At 42.0% G+C, this 19,974-nt stretch overlaps 13 protein-coding genes across 13 annotated transcripts; 9 read left to right on the top strand and 4 right to left on the bottom strand.

Moving 5' to 3' along the window:
- Positions 1–42: 42 nt before the first annotated feature.
- Positions 43–1,510, bottom strand: WALSEDRAFT_59747 (hypothetical protein). The gene is made up of 3 exons (XM_006957020.1): positions 1,429–1,510; positions 204–1,382; positions 43–151 (listed from the first exon to the last, which is right to left on the bottom strand). Exons 1-2 carry the CDS (start codon positions 1,487–1,489, stop codon positions 805–807), a joined length of 639 nt encoding a protein of 212 aa, XP_006957082.1. The 5' UTR covers positions 1,490–1,510; the 3' UTR covers positions 43–151; positions 204–804.
- WALSEDRAFT_11209 (mRNA turnover protein 4-like protein) lies at positions 65–761 on the top strand (the record flags this gene model as incomplete). The annotated part of the gene is made up of 2 exons (XM_006956778.1): positions 65–151; positions 204–761. Coding segments are annotated over 2 exons (645 nt in total), but the record flags the coding sequence as incomplete, so codon positions are not given.
- A 53-nt stretch (positions 1,511–1,563) lies between the features above and the next one.
- On the top strand, positions 1,564–2,322 carry WALSEDRAFT_31682 (hypothetical protein). Its single transcript, XM_006957019.1, has 2 exons — positions 1,564–2,112; positions 2,164–2,322. The coding sequence occupies exons 1-2, from the start codon at positions 1,573–1,575 to the stop codon at positions 2,215–2,217; spliced, it is 594 nt and encodes a 197-aa protein (XP_006957081.1). The 5' UTR covers positions 1,564–1,572; the 3' UTR covers positions 2,218–2,322.
- Positions 1,565–8,915, top strand: WALSEDRAFT_43972 (batten's disease protein Cln3). Its single transcript, XM_006957016.1, has 3 exons — positions 1,565–2,112; positions 2,164–8,839; positions 8,887–8,915. The coding sequence occupies exon 2, from the start codon at positions 2,301–2,303 to the stop codon at positions 3,396–3,398; it is 1,098 nt and encodes a 365-aa protein (XP_006957078.1). The 5' UTR covers positions 1,565–2,112; positions 2,164–2,300; the 3' UTR covers positions 3,399–8,839; positions 8,887–8,915.
- WALSEDRAFT_31681 (hypothetical protein) lies at positions 2,361–7,380 on the bottom strand. Its single transcript, XM_006957017.1, has 3 exons — positions 6,532–7,380; positions 4,063–6,483; positions 2,361–4,015 (listed from the first exon to the last, which is right to left on the bottom strand). Exons 2-3 carry the CDS (start codon positions 6,479–6,481, stop codon positions 3,435–3,437), a joined length of 3,000 nt encoding a protein of 999 aa, XP_006957079.1. The 5' UTR covers positions 6,482–6,483; positions 6,532–7,380; the 3' UTR covers positions 2,361–3,434.
- WALSEDRAFT_63065 (hypothetical protein) lies at positions 6,785–7,309 on the top strand (the record flags this gene model as incomplete). The annotated part of the gene is made up of 1 exon (XM_006957018.1): positions 6,785–7,309. One exon carries the CDS (start codon positions 6,785–6,787, stop codon positions 7,307–7,309), a length of 525 nt encoding a protein of 174 aa, XP_006957080.1.
- Positions 7,307–8,970, bottom strand: WALSEDRAFT_31680 (SecY protein; the record flags this gene model as incomplete). The annotated part of the gene is made up of 4 exons (XM_006957015.1): positions 7,307–8,480; positions 8,524–8,836; positions 8,882–8,916; positions 8,961–8,970. The coding sequence occupies 4 exons, from the start codon at positions 8,968–8,970 to the stop codon at positions 7,402–7,404; spliced, it is 1,437 nt and encodes a 478-aa protein (XP_006957077.1). The 3' UTR covers positions 7,307–7,401.
- An 837-nt stretch (positions 8,971–9,807) lies between these two features.
- Positions 9,808–11,599, top strand: WALSEDRAFT_31679 (hexokinase). Its single transcript, XM_006957014.1, has 3 exons — positions 9,808–9,833; positions 9,969–10,928; positions 10,976–11,599. The coding sequence occupies exons 1-3, from the start codon at positions 9,822–9,824 to the stop codon at positions 11,507–11,509; spliced, it is 1,506 nt and encodes a 501-aa protein (XP_006957076.1). The 5' UTR covers positions 9,808–9,821; the 3' UTR covers positions 11,510–11,599.
- Positions 11,600–11,614: 15 nt separating this feature from the next.
- On the top strand, positions 11,615–12,477 carry WALSEDRAFT_15916 (Shwachman-Bodian-diamond syndrome protein; the record flags this gene model as incomplete). Its single annotated transcript, XM_006956787.1, has 4 exons — positions 11,615–11,642; positions 11,689–11,744; positions 11,793–11,836; positions 11,883–12,477. 4 exons carry the CDS (start codon positions 11,615–11,617, stop codon positions 12,475–12,477), a joined length of 723 nt encoding a protein of 240 aa, XP_006956849.1.
- On the bottom strand, positions 11,623–13,981 carry WALSEDRAFT_59746 (hypothetical protein). The gene is made up of 5 exons (XM_006957013.1): positions 13,571–13,981; positions 11,883–13,523; positions 11,793–11,836; positions 11,689–11,744; positions 11,623–11,642 (listed from the first exon to the last, which is right to left on the bottom strand). Exons 1-2 carry the CDS (start codon positions 13,906–13,908, stop codon positions 12,503–12,505), a joined length of 1,359 nt encoding a protein of 452 aa, XP_006957075.1. The 5' UTR covers positions 13,909–13,981; the 3' UTR covers positions 11,623–11,642; positions 11,689–11,744; positions 11,793–11,836; positions 11,883–12,502.
- Positions 13,982–13,987: 6 nt separating this feature from the next.
- Positions 13,988–16,158, top strand: WALSEDRAFT_59744 (hypothetical protein). The gene is made up of 3 exons (XM_006957012.1): positions 13,988–14,888; positions 14,936–15,675; positions 15,722–16,158. The coding sequence occupies exons 1-3, from the start codon at positions 14,006–14,008 to the stop codon at positions 16,088–16,090; spliced, it is 1,992 nt and encodes a 663-aa protein (XP_006957074.1). The 5' UTR covers positions 13,988–14,005; the 3' UTR covers positions 16,091–16,158.
- A 7-nt stretch (positions 16,159–16,165) lies between these two features.
- Positions 16,166–18,640, top strand: WALSEDRAFT_67911 (DNA repair helicase rad25). Its single transcript, XM_006957011.1, has 3 exons — positions 16,166–16,419; positions 16,463–18,043; positions 18,092–18,640. Exons 1-3 carry the CDS (start codon positions 16,179–16,181, stop codon positions 18,586–18,588), a joined length of 2,319 nt encoding a protein of 772 aa, XP_006957073.1. The 5' UTR covers positions 16,166–16,178; the 3' UTR covers positions 18,589–18,640.
- A 45-nt stretch (positions 18,641–18,685) lies between these two features.
- Positions 18,686–19,972, top strand: WALSEDRAFT_59741 (calmodulin-dependent protein kinase). Its single transcript, XM_006957010.1, has 5 exons — positions 18,686–18,721; positions 18,766–18,870; positions 18,916–19,029; positions 19,080–19,709; positions 19,755–19,972. Exons 1-5 carry the CDS (start codon positions 18,691–18,693, stop codon positions 19,925–19,927), a joined length of 1,053 nt encoding a protein of 350 aa, XP_006957072.1. The 5' UTR covers positions 18,686–18,690; the 3' UTR covers positions 19,928–19,972.
- Positions 19,973–19,974: the final 2 nt, after the last annotated feature.

Here is a 19,974-nt window from a genome sequence, read left to right as displayed (position 1 = left end):
TGATTGATTAGGATCTACCCCCTAGAGACGGCCTTCTCTCTTGAACTGATACAAAATTTAAAAAATGCCAAAATCACGCAGGAATAAACTCGTTAGTTTAACAGAGACTGAGAAGAAGACAAGAGAGCATAAGGAAGCTTTAGTCGATTTGGTAGGCTTTTCTTCGCGTTTTTTTGCACACTTTGCTGACGATATGCGCACAGATTAGACAGGCTGCAGATGAAAACAAATATTGTTGGATTATTGAAGCTGGTGATATGCGTAACTCAAGTTTGAAAGACGTTCGCGCCGCTTGGAAGGGTACAGGTAGACTATTCTTTGGTAGACTGAAAGTAATGGCTATTGCATTGGGTACAACACCGGAAACATCACACAAACCTGAACTTTATAAGTTATCTGAGCACCTCTCAGGTAGCGCAGGTTTATTCTTCACGAATTGGGATGAAAATGAGGTTAAAGAGTGGTTTGATAGTTTCAGTAAACCTGATTTCGCAAGAACTGGTAACGTCGCAACCCAAACGATAGAATTAGAAGAAGGTCCAATCATACATAGACCAAGTGGCGATACTTTACCACATACGCTTGAACCTTCACTTCGTAAACTTGGATTGAGTACAAGTTTGTTGAAGGGTGTACCAACATTGTTATCAGCACATACAGTTTGTAAAGAAGGACAGACATTATCTGCAGAACAGGCACAGATAATCAAGCATTTGGGTGTAATGATGTCAAATTTTAAGCTGCAAGTTAAAGCATTATGGACAGAAGGGAATGCTAATGAGGGAGAGATTAAATTATTTTAGATTATAAATTAAGGTCGTCAATATCTGCACCGTCGTCGTCGCCAATAAAAGAGGCCATATCTTGTGCCAAAATTGATGCATATTCATGTCTTTGTTCGATGTTGTCTATTTGACTTAACTGTGACTTATAATAGTTAAGTTTCGAGAGGAGTTGATCAAACGATTCATAGCTGTCATTAGTGCTGTCTTCATTAGTATCCTGTATGGTATCTTCTGCGTCTCCTTTATTTCTATCATCGCTCTTCAATTGAAGGGATTGCCAACCAACTGATGATAATGCGTCGAGTAATCTTTCATTGCTGGTGATATACTCGACATCATAGTTGATAAAATGGTTGTCCAGCTCGTCATCGTTGCTATTGTTATCCAAACAGAGCGCTAACTTGGAGTCGATTTGTATTTCTTTTACTTTCTTCAGGAAATCAACTGATAGATTATCGAACGATCTAAAAACTACCAAAAGTGCGTCTAAATCGGTGTAGTCAATATCCATATATTCTTCCACATTTGCCACTCTAATATCTACATCAGCCGTGAAATACTTATTGTTTAAATTCAATTTATCATTGAGGATATCCACTGATATTGTCAGCTGACGGTCCAGAAATTGCACAAATAAACTAACAATTTAAATCACTAATTGTAGTATTTTCTAATATAACGCCTAATAAATTATTTTTAAGCATTTTTAATATCGATAGTGACGTGTTTATTCAAATATCCTTTCCAACTCCAGCGAGTGAATGTCTCTTATTGATTTTCAACCAAAATGGCAGACAATTTAAAAAGGACGCAATCTAGTGGTGGAAACAGCACAACTAACAGTTCAAACTCACCTGCTGGACAATCACCAACGCCTATCACTCCAGGCGCCAGAATGGAGAGAAAGCCTTCATGGCATGAGAATGCATTATTTAGACGTCCTTCAATGCAAAATAGACCCTCACTCGCTATGTCTGTATCAGACGTCTCTACACCTCCAGTTACTTCCGGTCCACCTTCACCAACTGATGTCGACTTGCTAACAATCGAAGAGGTCTTCACACATTGGCATGTAAGAGAGATTTTGGGTGCAGCATTCACATCTGTCGTCGAGGAAATTCAGAAGGAGGTTCCAACGGATTGTGACGCAAAGACAAAGAGAGAAGCTTTATGTAACAAATCACAAAAGTACAGAGAGACTGCTTTAGAGAGACTCAAGGATGTCGCTAGAAGTAGAGGTGGAAATGCCGTCATTGGTGTTAAGGTGGAGTATTCTCCATCTTTGGAAATGGATGGCCATCGTTATTACGAATGGGTAGCATCTGGTGTAAGTTCCAGTCATTTTATGCGTATTTTATTTTCTAATATTTCCCTTTAGACAGTTGTAACACTCCAAAAACGCCCACAATTTGCCCGTTTAGATAGCCGTTAATCGCAGTCAATATTAGGCACACTCAGCATATCCAATATCTCAAACCCTGAAACTCTCTATTGTCTTTTTTAAACTTTATATTGATGCATTCCCCTTCTCTCGCTACTACAATTATGTCATCCATTTTGATAATCGGGACATTCGCCATATTTGGTTTGATAAACAATTTAGTCTATGTCATAATATTGTCAGCTGCGTTAGATATGAATACAACTCCGGGTTTGACCGCTCTCGCAAACATTCTACCGAGCTTGATCGTCAAGATTTTAGTGCCATATTTGAATAGCACGAAAGCAAAATTTGGAAAGCGTGTTTTATTTATTTCAATAACTACATCAATTGGTATGCTCATAGTAGCATTATCGTCTACTGTACCACTTAAATTGATCGGTATCGCTCTGACAAGTACAGCAAGTTCAGGTGTAGGTGATATGACATTCCTACAATTAGCTGCTCAATATCGGGCACTAGCTTATTACGCCTCAGGTACTGGTCTCGCTGGAGTTATCGGTAGCAGTGCTTGGCTCATACTACGTAAGATGGGTGTAGTCGAGGGTTTGCTACTTAGCGCAACTTTCCCAACTTTACAGCTAATTACTTACTTCTTTATGCTTCCCCAAGCACCATCGAATGACGATACCGAGGATGGCACCTTCAATCGTTTATCAATAGAAGAGAAGAAGGAGGTAGGAAAGGATCTCCTACGCCCTTATATGTTGCCTTTGTTTACCGTTTATCTCTTTGAATATTCCATCAACCAGGGTGTTGCACCAGCACTCAGCTACGATAACAGAACAAATCGTGATACCTACCCCGTTTATCAACTTTTATACCAAATTGGCGTGTTCCTCAGTCGCTCTTCTCATTTATTCAACGTTGGTCACCTTTCTCGAAAACAATTAGCCCTACCAAGCGTGATACAAGGTTGTATTTTTCTACTTCTGCTTATTGAATCAGTAGTTAAGCAGATCGGATACTATGTAGTATGTACAATTATCCTAGTCGAAGGACTCATGGGAGGTTTAAGCTACGTCAATGTCTTCCACCATACCAGCACGGAATATAAAAATGCAGCTGCACACACTCGCGAATACGCTATTGGATTGGTAAGTCTAAGTGATGGCGTTGGAATCGTTCTCGCATCATTACTCTCAATCGGATTGGGTAAATTGTTAACATAAAAAGCATGTATATTCTCTAAAACCAAATAATAAAACCTAGTAGACTTCGAGAACGTATCTCTCATCTTCCTTCATATCTTCAATGGAGTTCTCTGCATCCTCGCGTGTCTTTCCACCAGCCTCAATGTAACTTCCACAAAGGGCTTCATAGACATCTGGAACTGGCCATGTTGGACCACAAAGGAAGAATGAACCTTCATCACCACCTTCCGATTTCCTTGAAAGCATCTTGTGAAGAATCTTCTTATCTTCCATCATCTTGTGTTGGATGTACACCTTTCCTTTACCATCACGTGAGAATGCAAGACCCATGTGGGTAAGTACACCAGCGGAAAGGTAGGCTTCGAGTTCTTCTCCGTAAAGATACTCAGCTGATCTGTATCTGCTACCAAAGTAGTAAACGAGTGGACCAACATCAATACCTTGCTCGCGTTGCCATGCACGGTATTGAATGAAGGCTCTGAATGGTGCAGCACCAGTACCCAAACCAGCCATAATAATTGGTGCATCATCTCTTTCTGGAAGTTTCATAACTGATGGTTTGATAGATACTGCAACCTTTGTTCCAACTTCCAAACCTGCGAGATAACGAGTACATTGACCGTAACGTGGTGATCCTAAGCATTTAAATTAGCACGCAAATATGCATTAGAACTGTACTCACCTGATGGTGTTGCCCATTCAACAGTAACGATGAGAAGGTCTACTTGGTTACCAACGACGGCGTTCGCTGAAGCAATAGAGTAATGCCTTGGATGAATTTCACCGATGAGGTGGATGAGTTCTTCTACTGGTGGCTTAGCAGTTGGGAACTTTCTGAGAACATCTGCATATGTAAGTGTATCAATTTCAGACAACTTCTTGAATGTAGATGATCCTTCTGCTGAGCTAATGAACCTCAATGCGCGTTGCTCCTCTCTGCTAGTAGCGTACTCTTCAAGTGAAGCAAGGAATGATTTTGGTGGTTTACCGAAAATGTCTATATCTTGTTGGAAAACTTGTAAGACGGATCTTGTTTCAACCTTTCCATTGTCATGTTGGACGTTGATAACACCATTCTCTGGTAAGCCATACCAACTAAGGAAGTCCTTGACTTCATTGATGTCGTTGTGTCCGTATACACCTAAAGCTTCACCAATTTCGTACTTCAAATCGGTGCCATTGGTGTCAAATGAGATGTGGAAGACATTTCTGTCGTAGTCATCTGGAGTTAATCTGCGTGTTTCTTTGACTGTAACTAAGTAGGTGTCTTCTGGAAGGGACGGCTTGAGAGTTGCCAACGGTCTCTCATAAACGTCTTCACCAGTAGTGAAAGACTCATTGAAGAGTAATTGCCAGGCTGGTTCAACCCAGCTACCCTTGATTGCTTTAACCTTGTCATTAAGTTGTTCCTCTTTCGTGCCGACGGCAGTCTGAGAAAGTCCGTTGAAGCTGATACCGACTAATCTGTTGTCTGGCTTGATTTCTTTGCCTGGTTGAAGAGCTAACCATGATGATTCATCGACAATGGCTTCATAAAGTGATTCCTCGGTGTTTTCGATGATTGAATCAAGATTAGTAACGTCTGGAAGGAAGGCTCTAACGAGACTCTTGATAGATTCTGGTAATCTTGGTACAGAGGATGTGAATAACAATAAGAATGCTATCAAAGTTGCAACTGATTGGTGCTCTTCTGAAATTGCGGCTGAATCAACAGCCCAAACTCTGATACCCTTCTCAATGATTGTCTTCTTGTCAGCATACGGCAATTTAGCTGGCACTTCCTCAGGTGATTGAAGTGGACCATCGAGCAAGACGATACCACCTTTCTTAACATATTCGAAAACGTTTGTTGCCTTCAATGAAGAAATATTAACGTTGAGGAAGTCAACTGAAGACTCCGTTGGTAAAGTTAAAGCAGACTCCTGTACTTCTTTGCCAATTTTAATGTGTGACAAAGCTAATCCAGTTTGGCCAATGAAATGATCATAAGCTGTTTGAATTTTAGTTGAGAGTTGCTTGTTTTGAGAGAATAATGAGCCAACCAAATCAGCACTAACTTGATCAGGCTGTTCAACAAATACGCAAGACTTTGATGTAGCTTCTTGTGAACTCAAAAACGGAGTGATATCACTGAATGCATTAACCTTGATCTTACGTTGAGCATTGAAAACAGCAGAGACGACATCGTTAAGTAAAACGCCTTGAGCTTTCTCTTCATTGTAAACCAAAAGATTCTCAATTGACGATGGGATACTGTCGCTAAGAGCTTTCATACTGAGTGGACGAAGCTTGTGAATGACGACCAAACCGTATGAGCTGTCTAAACTACTGAGTAAGGCGTTTGAAATGTCAGAAGCTGGAACAACCAATGCCTTTGTGACTGGTGATGCGCTGTGGAAAGTAACAGCAGTGCTTGGTGGTTTGACTTGATCAAGCGCTGATTTCTCTCTGGCTGCATAAATACCATCGAAAGCATGAATGACATTTCCAGGAATCTCGTAAGCGAGTTGAGAGTTGTTGACAATGTCTTGAGCTGTAGCTGATAACAAAATTGTGTAGTTCTCAAGTTGATTAGCAGCATCAAGGATTGAAGTGAAGCCACTCTTGAGGTTAAGCTCAGAGTCTCTTTCATAAGTGTTCACTTGCAAGACCAACTTTGACTTTTCTTTGTATGTCTTGAGAGTTGGAATGAAGTTTTTCAAAGATTGACTGTTGATCAAGACTGAGATGGTGGCAACCTGGCTGGCTCTTGAGTAACCGGACACTGCTGCACCTGAGCCTGGTCTATCCTGCATTAATTGCACTCTATCGTCCGAGAGGTCCTGACCGAAACCGTCGTATCTAGCTGAATCGTAGAGGAAGATACTGTTGCTGTTGGCTGAAACGTTGTATTCTACTGCGTTTAAAGCTGATTTTAAGATGGATTGACCAGCTTTGTTTGAATTCTGAGGAGAAAGTGACTGCTCAGATGAAACTGGTGTACCGATACCTGAATCGACGATTGATGGCATCTTTTCGAACTTGTCGCGTTGTTGACTAATCGGTTGGGCAATAGCTGATGGACCTTCTGAACTGATTGGTGGGTTGAGTGAACCTGGCATTTCTAGATGAGCGATGTTTAGTTTTGATAGTAGAAGCTATAAAAACTTACTTTTCTGTCCTACTCAAGAATTCACCGATGATCGTAGGAAATCAAGGATCGATCACGAATGCTTATATCAGAGGGCAATTTTTATTTTTTTTATTCTAAATTATAAGAGAGCGTATAGTAACGATAAGTTTCTAGACTATTTAATGCGTCGCTCGCCACTCTCTCCCTCAGCTTCGTATTTAGATAGCCAATAAAATGAGACATTTTGCCGCTTATCAATCTACACAGCTTTCATTGCTTTACTACACCCACTATGGAGAAGAAGGAGGTCGAGAGCATCCCCGAAAGAAGTCAGACACCGCCACCGGAATACGAGCAATACGCTGGTCCATCCACTTCGCAGCCGAACAACAGTCAGAGCAGCACAGGGGACGTGGGTTTTAGGAGTGCTCTAGGAAATTCCGTGAAAGACAACTTTGTATCTCGTCTGCGAACACCTCAAGAAGCTGGTTTGATCGGTAGTGCGCTCAGTTTGACTAGCGCTACCGTGGGCACCACTCTCGGACTTACAACAGCCGCCATCGGTGGTGTACTCTCTTTACCGGCCGTTGCCGTAGGCGCTGGCGTCAAACATCATAAAAATAAGCAGAAACAGAAGCAGAGAGAGAGCTCTTCTCCTTCCTCTTCCTCCTCTTCTTTAGACAACAGCAACCGAGATGGCAGCGAAGAGGATCTCAAAAGGAAGCAAGCTAGAGAACTCAAGGAGTTCAAAGAGAGCCAGAAAAGGGAGAAGGAAGAATGGAAACGCAAAGGTAAAGGTAAAGATAGTATTAGTTAGAAATTGAAATGTATGCTATTTTACGCTAATGTGTTATTATATCCCTTTTTTGTAATTAAGAAAATACTTTTTTCGTTCATCAACAACCCCATCTATCCCATCAGATCACCCATAGAAGCCATCTCAGGGCTGAGATTCTCCCTTGATGAGATTTCAAAGTATGAGTAAATGATAGTGGTAGCGAGTAGGATACCAGTACCAGAACCGAAAGCACCAATCAAGTCAGCGATAACGGATAATGCACCGATAGTTGCACCACCGAATGCGGCGGCAGTTGGTATAACCCTCTTCAATTCCTTGTACATGCTGCCTTCTCTGTGACCAGCCATAACCATTTGTTGGTCTTTCAATTGCTTTGCTACCTCTCTTGGACCTGATCCAGATACTTCAATCCAAGTCTTTGAGAAGATTGCACAGACTGAAAGCATGAAGGTGACGTAAATGATTGTGTGGATTGGGTCGACTAAAGCTGCATGAAGAGTGTGAGGTGGAGACATGTAGTAAGCGATACCGGATGTTGCAAACAATTGTGGAGATTCCTCTAATGGCTCCCAAACACCAATGAGCTTGACGAATAAGTTATCTGGGAATCTGTTGTAAAGCATTTGTGAAATGATGAAAACGTTTGAGCTCAATGCTGATTCCAACATGATTGGCATGTTTGATGTGTAGAACAATTTAACTGGGTATGTACCACGTTGGCCTCTGAATCTGTTTGATTTTACAGGAATTTCAATTCTGAAACCTTGCAAGTAGATAACAGCTGCGAAGATAGCAAGAGTAGCAAGTAAGTTTGATACATTTGGTAATCTGTCTCTGTAGAAAGCTTCCTTGAGTGCTCTGGTCTTGTCATTCCAGGTGAAAAGCAAGTGAACGAGAGCGAGTAAAGCACCTTCAAATTCAGGACCACGGCCAGTGTTTATCGTTGTTGGTGAAAATGCCTTCCAGACGATAGATTCACAGATGTTCGTGGCAATAAAGAGTGAGATACCACTGCCTAAACCATAGCCTTTTTGAAGCAGTTCATCAAGGAGGATGACAATGAGGGCAGCAGCGACAAGTTGTACGACCAAGAGAAGACAGACACCAGCTCCTAAGTCTGATGGCTGACCGTATAAGCCGGTGAGAACGTATACGGTAGCTTGACCGAGTGAGATGATCAAGGCGAACACTATAGGACGTTAGACGCGTAATCTAATATAAAGCAATCTTACACTTCTGAGCAGCACCGAAAAGAGCTCTGTCTTCTTTTAAGGAGAAATCGACGTCGATGAGGTTTGCACCAGCGAGAAGCTGCATAATCATACCAGAAGTAACGATAGGAGAAATACCGAGTTCCATGAGAGTACCACGATTGGATGCCAAAATAACTCTCATCCAGTAGAGCGGATCTGAGCTATCACTAGAAACGATACCATAGAGAGGTACTTGAGAGCAGACCAAGAAAATCAATAAGGTGACGGCTGTCCAGGCTACCTTCTGGTTGAATGGTACTTTGCGTTCTGGGGCTGATACCTCTGGGAGGATCTGGGGTGTGTTAGTATGAGAAGCTGGAGTCTACTATCTACAAACCTGTTGGAATGGCTTGACGAGTTGAAGGAAACGGACTATAGCGCGTTAATAAAGCTATCTCATAGCATTTTATACTCACACGACGACATGCCGTTGATGCTGGTTTGCTATTAAGAAGCTGGCAGCGCCAGCACAGAATGTTGAAAATCCAAAAACTAATTTATAGCAGATTGTTTCTAACAATTTGAAATGATTTATGTAATCTCCTATTAGTTTTATATACTCTACTCTCCTCCTCCTTGAGTTCTTGCTACTCTGGGTGCTGCCGCTCAGAAATAGCTCCTGAGAGCGTCCATAGCTGTAATAGAAACCTGTTACATCCTATGATTGTATTCATCTCAATAAACGCGTTATCTGTAGTATAACCACTTGACACGTCTACTGTTCCAGTTTTGGACAATTGTGCGAAAATGGATAATTAGAGTGTATATTACAGCTGAATACTGTTATTACAATACTAACACCCATTTACATCCTCCCAAAGGCACATCTTGGCAGCATCCCGCTGACAAATGTTTCTGACTACTCTCGTACGCTTGTATATTCCGCTTTCATGTAATTATTGCACAGATTACCTATTTTTACACTACTACCGGCGATCGCGAGAGCTCAATCAGGACCACATCAACTGGAGTGCCTTGCATACGGACTTTGGTGGATTTCCTTATCTTTGACTGCTTTGATTGGTTGACTTACATCACATAAGCACTAAAATATACACAAAGTGCATATCCCTACCTGAGACATGTATACCCTGTCTTCTTTTGAAAATCAGGAGATAGAAAAGAAAATTTTATGCTGTTTGAGCATAGAGAGAATTTGTTTTATAGAGCATATACGCGTTATCGTATAATATCCCTCATCTGGATATACAATTCCGCGGAGTTGAGCGTCATAGAACGAGCATTGCTTCACTCTTCTTTTCCCACGACCAAGAACGATGCCTGAAAAGGTTAGTACACAAAACCAGCTAAGGTGTTGTCTCTGGTACTATCCTAGTAAAATGCCGAACGTTTGGCGGATTCTGGATACTCCACGATGACATTCCGCAACTGGGATAACAAAATGGTGCTAACGAAATCTACAGCAACAAAGACGCCAATCTAGCAGTGTACCAAGAAAGGAAGTCGCTAGCGCTATCCTCGGTGCATCAGCTGCATCACACACTCGCTCAAATGAAACTGGTGATGTTCCACACGCTATCCCATCCGAATTGGAGGATCACTATCAAGGATTATGCGAACAACTCACCGTTTCACCTGCTCGCCTCCGTTTGATCACAAACGCCTTTGTCAAAACACTCAGAAAAGGTTTGGCTGAACCTGGACAGACAGTACCAATGATCCCAACTTACGTATTTGGTTACCCAACTGGTGAAGAAAAGGGTAACTTTATTGCCTTGGATTTGGGTGGTACCAACTTACGTGTTTGTCACGTAGAACTCAAGGGAGGCGGTAAATTCGAAGTCACACAGTCGAAATACCGTTTGACTGAGGAGCAGAAGCAAGAGGATGGTCAATCACTCTTTGACTTCTGTGCACAATGTCTTATGACATTCTTGAAGGACAACTTCCCTAACGGTACACCAGAGGGTATGGCTTTGGGTTTCACTTTCTCGTACCCAACCCTCCAAGACCGTATTGATCAAGGTGTTCTCGTTAGATGGACTAAAGGTTTCGGTAACAAAGGTGTAGAGGGTAAGGATGTCACCGAGATTTTCAACAGATCCCTCAAGAAGTACGAATGCCCACTCTCCGTTACAGCTATCATCAATGACACCACCGGTACAATGATTGCTTCAAGATACACCCACCCTAACACCCGCATTGGTTTGATTTTGGGTACCGGTTGCAACGCAGCCTTCATGGACAGAATGTCAAACATCACCAAGCTTAATATCAACGGATGTCCAGGCGATGAGAAGATGGCCATTAACTGTGAATATGGTGCATTCGATTCATTTGAGCACAAGCACCTCCCACGTACCAAGTACGATGAGGTCATCGATCTTACCTCCAACAAGCCACACGAGCAAGCTTACGAGAAGGTGAATGAAAACTTATTTACCTATGATATTGCTAACACAGGTGATAGATGATTGCTGGTCTTTACCTCGGTGAAGTTTTCAGATTAATCATTTGTGAAATGGTCGATGAGGGTGTCATTTTCCTCGGTCAAGAAACCTACAAGATTGAGCAGCCATTTATTTTCCAAACTGCGTTCTTATCATTGATGGAATCAGATACAACCGATGAGCAACTCCTCAGCGCAGGTTTATTCCTTCATTTCTTCGATCTCACAACAACTCAAGAAGAGCGTCACTTCTTCAAGAAGCTCGCTGGTTTGATTGGTTTGCGTGCTGCTAGACTCTCAGCATGTGGTATTGCTGCTATTGTAACCCACAAGGGTATTGAAGATGACGGTTGTGATGTCGCTGTCGATGGTTCACTTTACGAGAAGTACCCTGGCTACGCTGACAAAATGCACGCGGCATTGGTAGATATCCTCGGTGAGAGAGGTAGAAAGGTCGTTTCTAGACACGCAGAAGATGGTTCAGGTGTCGGTTGTGCAATTATCGCAGCTATGACTAAAGCCAGAAAGGACGCAGGAAAGTATGCAGACTTTTAGGATGCTTGATGCAACTAATGAATATTTCACTATATATTGTGCTTTTGTTTTATGCGATAGATTGAAACGTTAAATTTTATTTCTTGTTTTCAAAACGTCATCGGTATGCCAATCAATCAGCCATCTAATCAGAGTGAGTGTCTGGCTGCTTAGATAACCTTTTCCTGATAGTTTATAAGTAAAGCTCACAAATGTCTCTGTTGTACGTCTCAAAAAGGCCGGTAAGAGGTTTGAAGTGGGTGTATTCTGAGACCTAGAATAAGCTTCTTACTCGATAATTTAGATAGCTTGCTACAAGAATAAAGTTGGTGAATGGAGGAATGGATCGTTCGTCTAGTTATTAACTACAAAGCACACTCTAATGCATCCACAGCGAGACTGATATCGATAACGTTGTGCAGATTTCCTCTGTTTTCACAAACGTTTCAAAAGGCGCGGTATGCAATAATGATGAGCTCCAGAAAGCTTTCGGTACTTCAGATAATGATGAAATCATAAAGCAAATTCTCAAGAAGGGTGAGCTCCAAGTAGGCGAGAAGGAGCGGGGACATGATTTGTCAAACAAGTGGAGAGAAATTGCTACGATTGTCGCCGAACGCTGCGTTGATCCAGCAACAGGCAGACCAGTCACCGTGTCGATGATTGAAAAGGCTATGCACGACGTGCACTACAGTGTGAACGCTAACAAGAATGCTAAATCTCAAAGTGGTGAGGTTATCAAACAAATTCAAGAGAAGGGTGTTCTTCCATTGGCGAGAGCACAGATGAGAGTTCGTATAACGGCAGCCTCAAAAGATGGCAAGAATGTCAAGGAACGTATAAAAGAATACGTGAATAAAGCTGAAGATGAAGATTGGAGTGATGAATGGGAATATATCTGTCTCATCGATCCATCATCGTTCAAAGCCCTCAATGATTTGAAGTTGAACGCTCGCGTAGAAGTCTTAGAGAATAGCGTAAAAGGATAGGTTCTATACATGCATATATCTACATCTATCTCTGCGATCTTTCAAGCATTTGTTCAGATAACGAGCGTGGTTCTACAAGCCAGAAAGTTGCCTTTGAGTCGTCACTATTTACGTGGGTATGCCACCCTTGCACTAACGCTCTTATTGACTGTCTATTGGATGTCAAGGTTGTCCAGCCTCGCTCTAATCCCGCTATAACAGTGCGCAAAGTGTGTGGTGTCAATTTACTCGCTGAACCTGCATAATCGTCCAGATCGAGTGCTTTTTTTGCTCTCCTTAATACGAAATCATCGAAAGTTGCCTTGACTACATGATCGCAGGAACCACGAATGACTTTGACTGGGAATCCGGTGATTGGTTGTTCACAATGTCTGCTTCCAACCCAAAAGAGACCCTGTCCGTCCTCAAAAAGACTCTCAAGTCGGCGTTTTTCGCTCTCTCCACCAATTTTCTCTAATATATTGAAAGTTCTATCTTTATTCTCCTCTGTCGTCCAGAATTGGAGCTGTTGACCATCGCATCGCTTTTTAATCAAGTCAATCAAGGGACATAGACCTGACTCTTGTTGTAGTTGATTGGAGATAGCCCTTATATGTTCATTCGAAGGGTCGGGTTTCAATGATGCAGTAGCCGGATCTTCAATGTGCGTAGTGAGTGAAATGAATGCTATAAGTATTGAGACATCTAAGTTGATATTGGATGTTGGTCGCAGAGGTTCTTTTGGTTTACATGGGCCCGTCTCTAGTGTGTAATCCGGTATTCCGTAGTGTACATTAATTCCATAGCTAACAAGTGCTTCAATTTGGGCTGATATACGAGGGTCCGAGTGTTTGATTTCTTCTTCGGTTAGACGGGTGAAATAAAGATGAATATCCGGTCGCTGATCGTGTATGTAATGCCTCAAGGAGGCCTCCGAGAGCTCGTGGCCGAGTTTAAGTAACATGGGTGTCGTGAATGCGTGATCGTATAACAAATGTTCATCTTCTGAGGAAGTTAACAAAGAATCCATTTCAGCCAGTTCGGCGAGGATAGAGAACATTTTTAAACTGAGAAGGTAAGAATGAAGATAGGAACTAGCTGTTATAGCGCCCACCTCGATAGTCTAATCCATGATCTTCCTGCATCGGCTACGACATCAACCTTGACAGACTTTGGTTTGCCTTTCTGACCTTTCACTTTTGGGAGTAAGAAATACTTGTTTACTGCAGTTATCGGATGCTTAGAAACGTCTGGGTTTATTAAAGCCTTAAAAGTTGAGGAGTGGGCTATCAAATTAGACGCCTGGAGTACGTCGTCAGCGTCTGCCGTCTTTGAGAGCTCCTCTGTAGCATCCATTTCAGATTTTATTAGAGATCGCCAGCGTTGATAGCCTTCTATACCGGAGCACTTCCAATCGTTGGTAGCGTCTATCCAATCGTCTATAACGAGCATTCTATCATCGTTGCTAGTAAATTTACTTGAACTGTAATAAATATCTCTATAGGAATTTAAACTCTCATTTATGGACGTCATAACTTAAAGTCAGACGATGACGACGGAAAATGGAAAGTACAGAAATTTGGAGTCGCAGATCAGCACAGACGTAGAACCAGACGATCTCGTCACTGATGATGAGGATGATCTCCCCTCGGAATCCTCCCCTCTACTTCCAAACGCTAAACCGTTGAAAAAACCGCGTAGGCCTTCACGATGGGCGATAATCATCTGGTCAGCATCATTGGTAGTATCAATTATCATGCTACTATTCGTTTTATTGTTCAAGTACGACACAGAGGTATTATCAGGTCGTGAGACAGCTATCCCTTTTAGTGACAACGCGATACGCAACGCAGTAACCTTCGATTTACCCTCAAACCTGACTTTCGAGGAAGACCAACCTGTTGTATTCAAAACCAGCGTTCCATTTGGTTTGGATTTCGACCAGGCGTTGGGTGTTGACGGATTAGGACCGCATGGGATTGTAGACCCTATTGGTGGTCCTTTACAGCGCTCGAGACTAGCCATTGGCAGGTCTTTAGCCAGATCCATCAGTCCCCTCGAGGTCGTTATCAATTATCCTATTTCAATTGAGGCAAAATCATCGAACGAGTCTGTAGAAATGTTTAATATAACTCTACTAGACACTCTCAGCGTACCTATCACCCCTGGTTTACAAAAATCTAACAGCGAAATCAAACATTCGAAAGATTGGCTGAGTGATTTGGAAATTAAAGCTTCAATTACTCCTACAAAGGGATCAGAATTCGATTTAGAAGGCTTGCAGACCTTTTTGGAACATGTATGGGTTGCTGAGAAGGGTGTCATGGATGTTTCCATCGTCGTACCTCAAGTAGATATACATATATGGAATGGTACAGCTTTGCATACACAATTTCAGAAAAACAACATTCACATCCAGGATAGACTCGCTAGTAAGTGCTTTTTGGTAATCTTTCAGATTAACTCTAACAGCCATTAGTACCAAATCTCGAGCCTTGGCCTAAACCTGGAACACCAATAGTAGAAACTTACCAACAAATGCTTAAATTGCTCAACCTCAAGCACTTAAACATCGGTATGAGCAATAACACGGATAAAACGGAACAAGTTGAGGTAGATGCAAGTGCTTCATTTCCCCTACCTCAACTAGATATCATTAAATCACTCAAAAATGTTATCTTTCCTTATGAGATACCAATTGATGCTGAGTTACCCCTCACCGGTGATGAAGGATCTGGTGCCCTATCGTTAGCGACTATCACATCGAAGCCAGTTACGGTAGCTGATGATGAACTTTCATTCGGTGGTAAAGCTGCAACATCTTTACAGCTTAAAACACTGAAAAAATCGCCAACTATTAAGAAGGCTTTGTCGAGGTTCTTGAGCAACTTCCTTAATAATACACCGACACCATTCATGATTAGAGGAGGTGCTGTTAAGGATATTAATACTCCAGACTGGCTTAGGGAGCTTCTTGCGAAGTTCGAGTATAGCTTCAAATTGCCAGGAGTACCACCAATGCCTGACATTGTCAGGAATGTGCATATGGAGAATCTACACGTGCGTAGGCAGAGTGGATTTCCATGGCCTAACCCATTACCTGGACAACCGGGTGGTCCAGGTCAGGTTCTTGTTAGCGGTACGTTAATTGCAGATATTGCACTGCCTCATCAATTACGCGCTTTGCCAATCAACGTGAATAGCATTCTACCAGATTTAGTGAGTCGTTGCTATTGCTATATGAAACCAAACTAATTTCATCAAGGTGATCTTTAACGGCGCACCTCCACCGCTTAATTCGAGTGTCTCGATGGCTTATCCAAGCAATGCATTTGCGGTGTTATCTCCAGAAGAGCCATTCGAAGCCTACACTGAGTTTGCAGATGATCCAGAAGATGAAGATGCACCCCAAGTGACAAGGTTGTACGCTGAAGTACGCAATGCGCCGATCAAGTTACTCGAAGGCAGAGACGGCGAGTTCAGGTCATTCATGGGTAAGATGCTCTTCGGGAAGGCTACCGTTGGTGTAGATGGTCTCGCGACTGCTAATGGCGGACTGAAGAATGTCAAAGACTTCGAGGCTGTTGATATCAAGAAGATCAAAGTCAATGGCGAGTTTAGTGCCAGTGGCTGAAGACTTGCTTAGTAATTGTATTATAAATCATGTATCCCGTGTATTTCTAGACTTGAAATTCTAAGACCTCCCTTCGTTATCAACATCCATGACGGCAGATGGTGTGAATCAAGATTTTTTGTTTGGAAACCACAATTACGGTGATCTGCCACTAAAAGCAGACCACGCTAATCGTCCACTATGGGTTTCACCAGAAGATGGTCACATTATCCTAGAAGGTTTCTCACCCATCGCAGAACAAGCCCAGGATTTCTTGGTCGCAATAGCAGAGCCAGTCAGTAGAACGAGCTTGATGGAGGAGTACAAGGTTACTCCTTACTCTCTCTACGGTATGTTTTTCAGTGGCGTCAGTCCATTACTAACAAACTATAGCCGCGGTCTCAGTCGGTTTAGAGACAGCAGACATTATCGAAGTACTGAATAGACTGTCGAAAGTACCAGTGCCTCAATCTATCATTGACTTCATCAAGGATTGTACGATGTCATACGGTAAAGTCAAGCTCGTCTTGAAGCACAACAGGTACTTTGTTGAATCGGCAGACCCAGAGACATTACAAATGCTTCTAAGGGATCAGATTATCAAGAACGCACGTGTAGATTCAAACGCTTACCTCGAAACGAGCACAGCACCGACAAAGGGCAATCTCGTTATACCCGGTACAAAAGAAGCCCACAGTACTAACAATGCTAACACAATCGAGGCTGCACCTGTAGACGAAGAACAGGCTGACAAGCAGAAGAAACAACAGGAGAAGGAACACGGCGATGATTACTTTACTGCACTGATTGATATCGAGAAACAAGATGAAATGGAAGACGACGAGGAGGTTCATTCGTTCGAGATCAAATCAGAGGAGATTGAAACTGTTAAGAGACGTTGTAATGAGCTAGAATATCCGATGTTGGAAGAATACGACTTCCACAACGACACTCGGAATCCAAACTTAGACATTGATCTCAAACCAGTAACTGTTATTAGACCTTATCAGGAGAAGTCCCTCAGTAAAATGTTTGGTAATGGTAGAGCAAGATCCGGTATCATTGTTTTGCCATGTGGTGCTGGTAAAACTCTCGTTGGTATCACTGCCGCATGCACAATCAAGAAATCTGTGCTTGTCTTGTGTACTTCTTCAGTTTCAGTCATGCAATGGAAGCAACAATTCATGCAGTGGTCGAATGTCAATGATAGTCAAATATCTGTTTTCACAGCCGACCAAAAGGAGAAGTTTGGTGGTGAGAGTGGTATTGTCGTTTCTACCTACTCCATGGTTGCAAACACCAGAAATCGTTCTCATGAATCACAAAAAATGATGGATTTCCTGACTTCCCGTGAATGGGGTTTCATCTTGTTGGATGAAGTACACGTCGTTCCAGCCGCAATGTTCAGAAGAGTCGTCACTACTATCAAAGCACATAGTAAATTAGGTTTAACAGCAACATTAGTTAGAGAAGATGATAAGATCGACGATTTAAATTTCCTTATTGGTCCGAAGCTCTATGAAGCAAATTGGATGGATTTAGCTGCCAAAGGTCATATAGCTAATGTTCAATGTGCAGAAGTCTGGTGTCCGATGGTACCATGTTTCTATAGAGAATACTTGCGAGAGAAGAGCAGAAAGAGAATGTTACTTTACTCAATGAATCCACACAAATTTCAAGCATGTCAATTCTTGATCGATTTCCATGAAGATAGAGGTGACAAGATTATCGTATTTAGTGATTGCGTTTACAGTCTCGAACAATATGCTCGTAAACTCAAGAAACCGTATATTCATGGAGGTACTTCGCAAGTAGAAAGAATGAGAGTTCTGCAGAGATTCCAGTATGATAGCAATGTCAACACCATCTTCCTATCTAAAGTTGGTGATACGTCTATCGATTTGCCGGAAGCTACCTGTTTGATTCAAATAAGTAGTCATTTTGGTTCACGTAGACAAGAAGCGCAGAGATTAGGTGAGTGTTTTTCTTAAATATAACTTTTCACCTAAATGTACCCCATAGGTCGTATCTTACGTGCTAAACGTCGTAATGATGAAGGTTTCAATGCGTTCTTCTACTCGCTCGTTTCGACCGACACTCAGGAAATGTTCTACTCCACAAAGAGACAAGGTTTCTTGGTCGACCAGGGTTATGCCTTCAAAGTGATAACGCACTTGTTCGGTATAGAAAGGCTACCTGATTTGGTGTATAGATCAGAGAAGGAACAAATTGAATTGCTGGAATCAGTACTGTTGGCGAATGAATCAGCAGCTGATATCGGATCTGATATCAAGGCAAGCGAGGACGATTTGGCAGGCACAATACATGGTGTGACGAAACGTATGACGGGCAATACGTCAGCCTTGGCGGGTGGCCAAGCGATGTCCTATATCGAGAAAAACAAATCGGCTAATAAACAAATTACTAATGATTCCAGGCACTCACTCTTTAAGAAACGTGATAAGGAAGCTGCCGATAGGGCAAAGAAGAAGAGACAGAGACTGACTGGCGAGGCTTAGTAAGATAGTGATATAGTGTCTATGCTGTGTACTTTTATAAATTTTTAATTTATTTATTTGATTGACTCAGTGCTGTGACTATGACGTTCTATCCGAACGATAATGACATTACAACAGTGCCAGTATAAAACTGGTGAGTATATAGTATAAATAACTAATCCTCTAATACTTTATCAGGTGAGGTACTAGGTTCAGGCAGCTATAGCTCTGTCAAGTTAGCAGTACACATCAAAACAGGCGAGAAGTACGCCGTTAAAGTGATTAATAAGAAAATGATGGAGGGTTTGTATATATCACTAGTGCTTGTGACTCTCTGATGTACTCTAGGACGCGAGGATCTCATACGTAACGAGATTGCAGTACTCAAACGAGCTTCAACTGGACATCATAACATCGTACGATTGATTGATTACTTTGAAACGATGAACAATCTCTATCTTGGTGAGTGTACTTATATTTCATCAACCTACAAGCTCACAGGAAGGCAATAGTTATGGATCTTTGTACAGGAGGTGAACTATTCGATGAAATATGTCAGCGTGGACACTTCTTCGAAAAGGATGCGAAAGATATCATAGCTGTGATCGCAGATTCAGTCAGTTACCTACACAGCACCGGTATCGTACACCGAGACCTCAAACCAGAGAATTTACTCTTTAGGAATGATAAAGCAACGCCCAATGATTTGTGCGTAGCTGATTTCGGTTTATCAAAGATAATAGAATCAGGTAAATTCACACAACTATATCAAATATGCGGTACTGTGGGGTATATGGCACCAGAAGTCTTTATGAGAGTTGGTCATGGATTCCCTGTTGATATTTGGGCTATTGGTGTTATCACATTCTTCCTACTTTCCGGTACAACACCATTCGATCGCGGAAATCAAAAGGAGGAAATAAATGCAATACTCGACGGTAATTACAAGTTTGAGCCTGCCGAATATTGGAATGCGGTTTCAGAGACCGCCAAGGATTTCATCAAAGGATGTATGAACACAGATCCAGCGAAGAGGTTGACTGCGAAACAAGTTTTAGAACATCCATGGTTGAAGGGACTTGGTGAAAAGGATGAAGATCTGCTGCCGAATGTTAGAAGAGCGTTTGACGCCAAGAGAAGCTGTCAGTTGTGTGTTTTCTGTGATAATTTTACTAACGACTCAACAGTTAGAGCTGCAGTTCGCTCAGTGCAATGGATCAACAGATTACGCAGCTTGGATAGTTCAGAAGAGGAGAAAGAAGAATATCGCCAACAGGTATTTGCGTTACAGCAGGAAGCTGAGAAAGAAGTACTCGGTCCAGAGAGCGAAGTCACTATGCACGCGATACCCCCAAACTAGAATAATATATTGATTTGTATCGAAAATAGATAATAACATTCCTATAA

The sequence above is a fragment of the Wallemia mellicola genome (assembly GCF_000263375.1).
Source record: "Wallemia mellicola CBS 633.66 unplaced genomic scaffold WALSEscaffold_4, whole genome shotgun sequence".
NCBI lineage: Eukaryota > Fungi > Basidiomycota > Wallemiomycetes > Wallemiales > Wallemiaceae > Wallemia > Wallemia mellicola.
Note: the sequence above shows the minus strand (reverse complement) of the source record. Positions and strands in the feature narration are given on the sequence as shown.

Bases quoted from the DNA above. Each gene is read 5' to 3' on its own strand.
- WALSEDRAFT_59747 (XM_006957020.1), bottom strand. From the start codon at position 1,489: ATGCTTAAAAATAATTTATTAGGCGTTATATTAGAAAATACTACAATT. The intron at 1,383-1,428 runs GTTAGTTTATTT...TGACAATATCAG, and splicing joins TACAATTAGTGATTTAAATT to TGGATATCCTCAATGATAAA.
- WALSEDRAFT_31682 (XM_006957019.1), top strand. From the start codon at position 1,573: ATGGCAGACAATTTAAAAAGGACGCAATCTAGTGGTGGAAACAGCACA. The intron at 2,113-2,163 runs GTAAGTTCCAGT...ATTTCCCTTTAG, and splicing joins ACGAATGGGTAGCATCTGGT to ACAGTTGTAACACTCCAAAA.
- WALSEDRAFT_43972 (XM_006957016.1), top strand. From the start codon at position 2,301: ATGCATTCCCCTTCTCTCGCTACTACAATTATGTCATCCATTTTGATA.
- WALSEDRAFT_31681 (XM_006957017.1), bottom strand. From the start codon at position 6,481: ATGCCAGGTTCACTCAACCCACCAATCAGTTCAGAAGGTCCATCAGCT. The intron at 4,016-4,062 runs GTGAGTACAGTT...TTAAATGCTTAG, and splicing joins TGAATGGGCAACACCATCAG to GATCACCACGTTACGGTCAA.
- WALSEDRAFT_31679 (XM_006957014.1), top strand. The intron at 10,929-10,975 runs GTGAATGAAAAC...CACAGGTGATAG, and splicing joins ACGAGCAAGCTTACGAGAAG to ATGATTGCTGGTCTTTACCT.
- WALSEDRAFT_59746 (XM_006957013.1), bottom strand. From the start codon at position 13,908: ATGCTCGTTATAGACGATTGGATAGACGCTACCAACGATTGGAAGTGC. The intron at 13,524-13,570 runs GTGGGCGCTATA...TTACCTTCTCAG, and splicing joins TCATGGATTAGACTATCGAG to TTTAAAAATGTTCTCTATCC.
- WALSEDRAFT_59744 (XM_006957012.1), top strand. From the start codon at position 14,006: ATGACGACGGAAAATGGAAAGTACAGAAATTTGGAGTCGCAGATCAGC. The intron at 14,889-14,935 runs GTAAGTGCTTTT...AACAGCCATTAG, and splicing joins CATCCAGGATAGACTCGCTA to TACCAAATCTCGAGCCTTGG. The intron at 15,676-15,721 runs GTGAGTCGTTGC...AATTTCATCAAG, and splicing joins ATAGCATTCTACCAGATTTA to GTGATCTTTAACGGCGCACC.
- WALSEDRAFT_67911 (XM_006957011.1), top strand. From the start codon at position 16,179: ATGACGGCAGATGGTGTGAATCAAGATTTTTTGTTTGGAAACCACAAT. The intron at 16,420-16,462 runs GTATGTTTTTCA...AACAAACTATAG, and splicing joins TACTCCTTACTCTCTCTACG to CCGCGGTCTCAGTCGGTTTA. The intron at 18,044-18,091 runs GTGAGTGTTTTT...TGTACCCCATAG, and splicing joins ACAAGAAGCGCAGAGATTAG to GTCGTATCTTACGTGCTAAA.
- WALSEDRAFT_59741 (XM_006957010.1), top strand. From the start codon at position 18,691: ATGACATTACAACAGTGCCAGTATAAAACTG. The intron at 18,722-18,765 runs GTGAGTATATAG...ATACTTTATCAG, and splicing joins ACAGTGCCAGTATAAAACTG to GTGAGGTACTAGGTTCAGGC. The intron at 19,030-19,079 runs GTGAGTGTACTT...GGAAGGCAATAG, and splicing joins GATGAACAATCTCTATCTTG to TTATGGATCTTTGTACAGGA.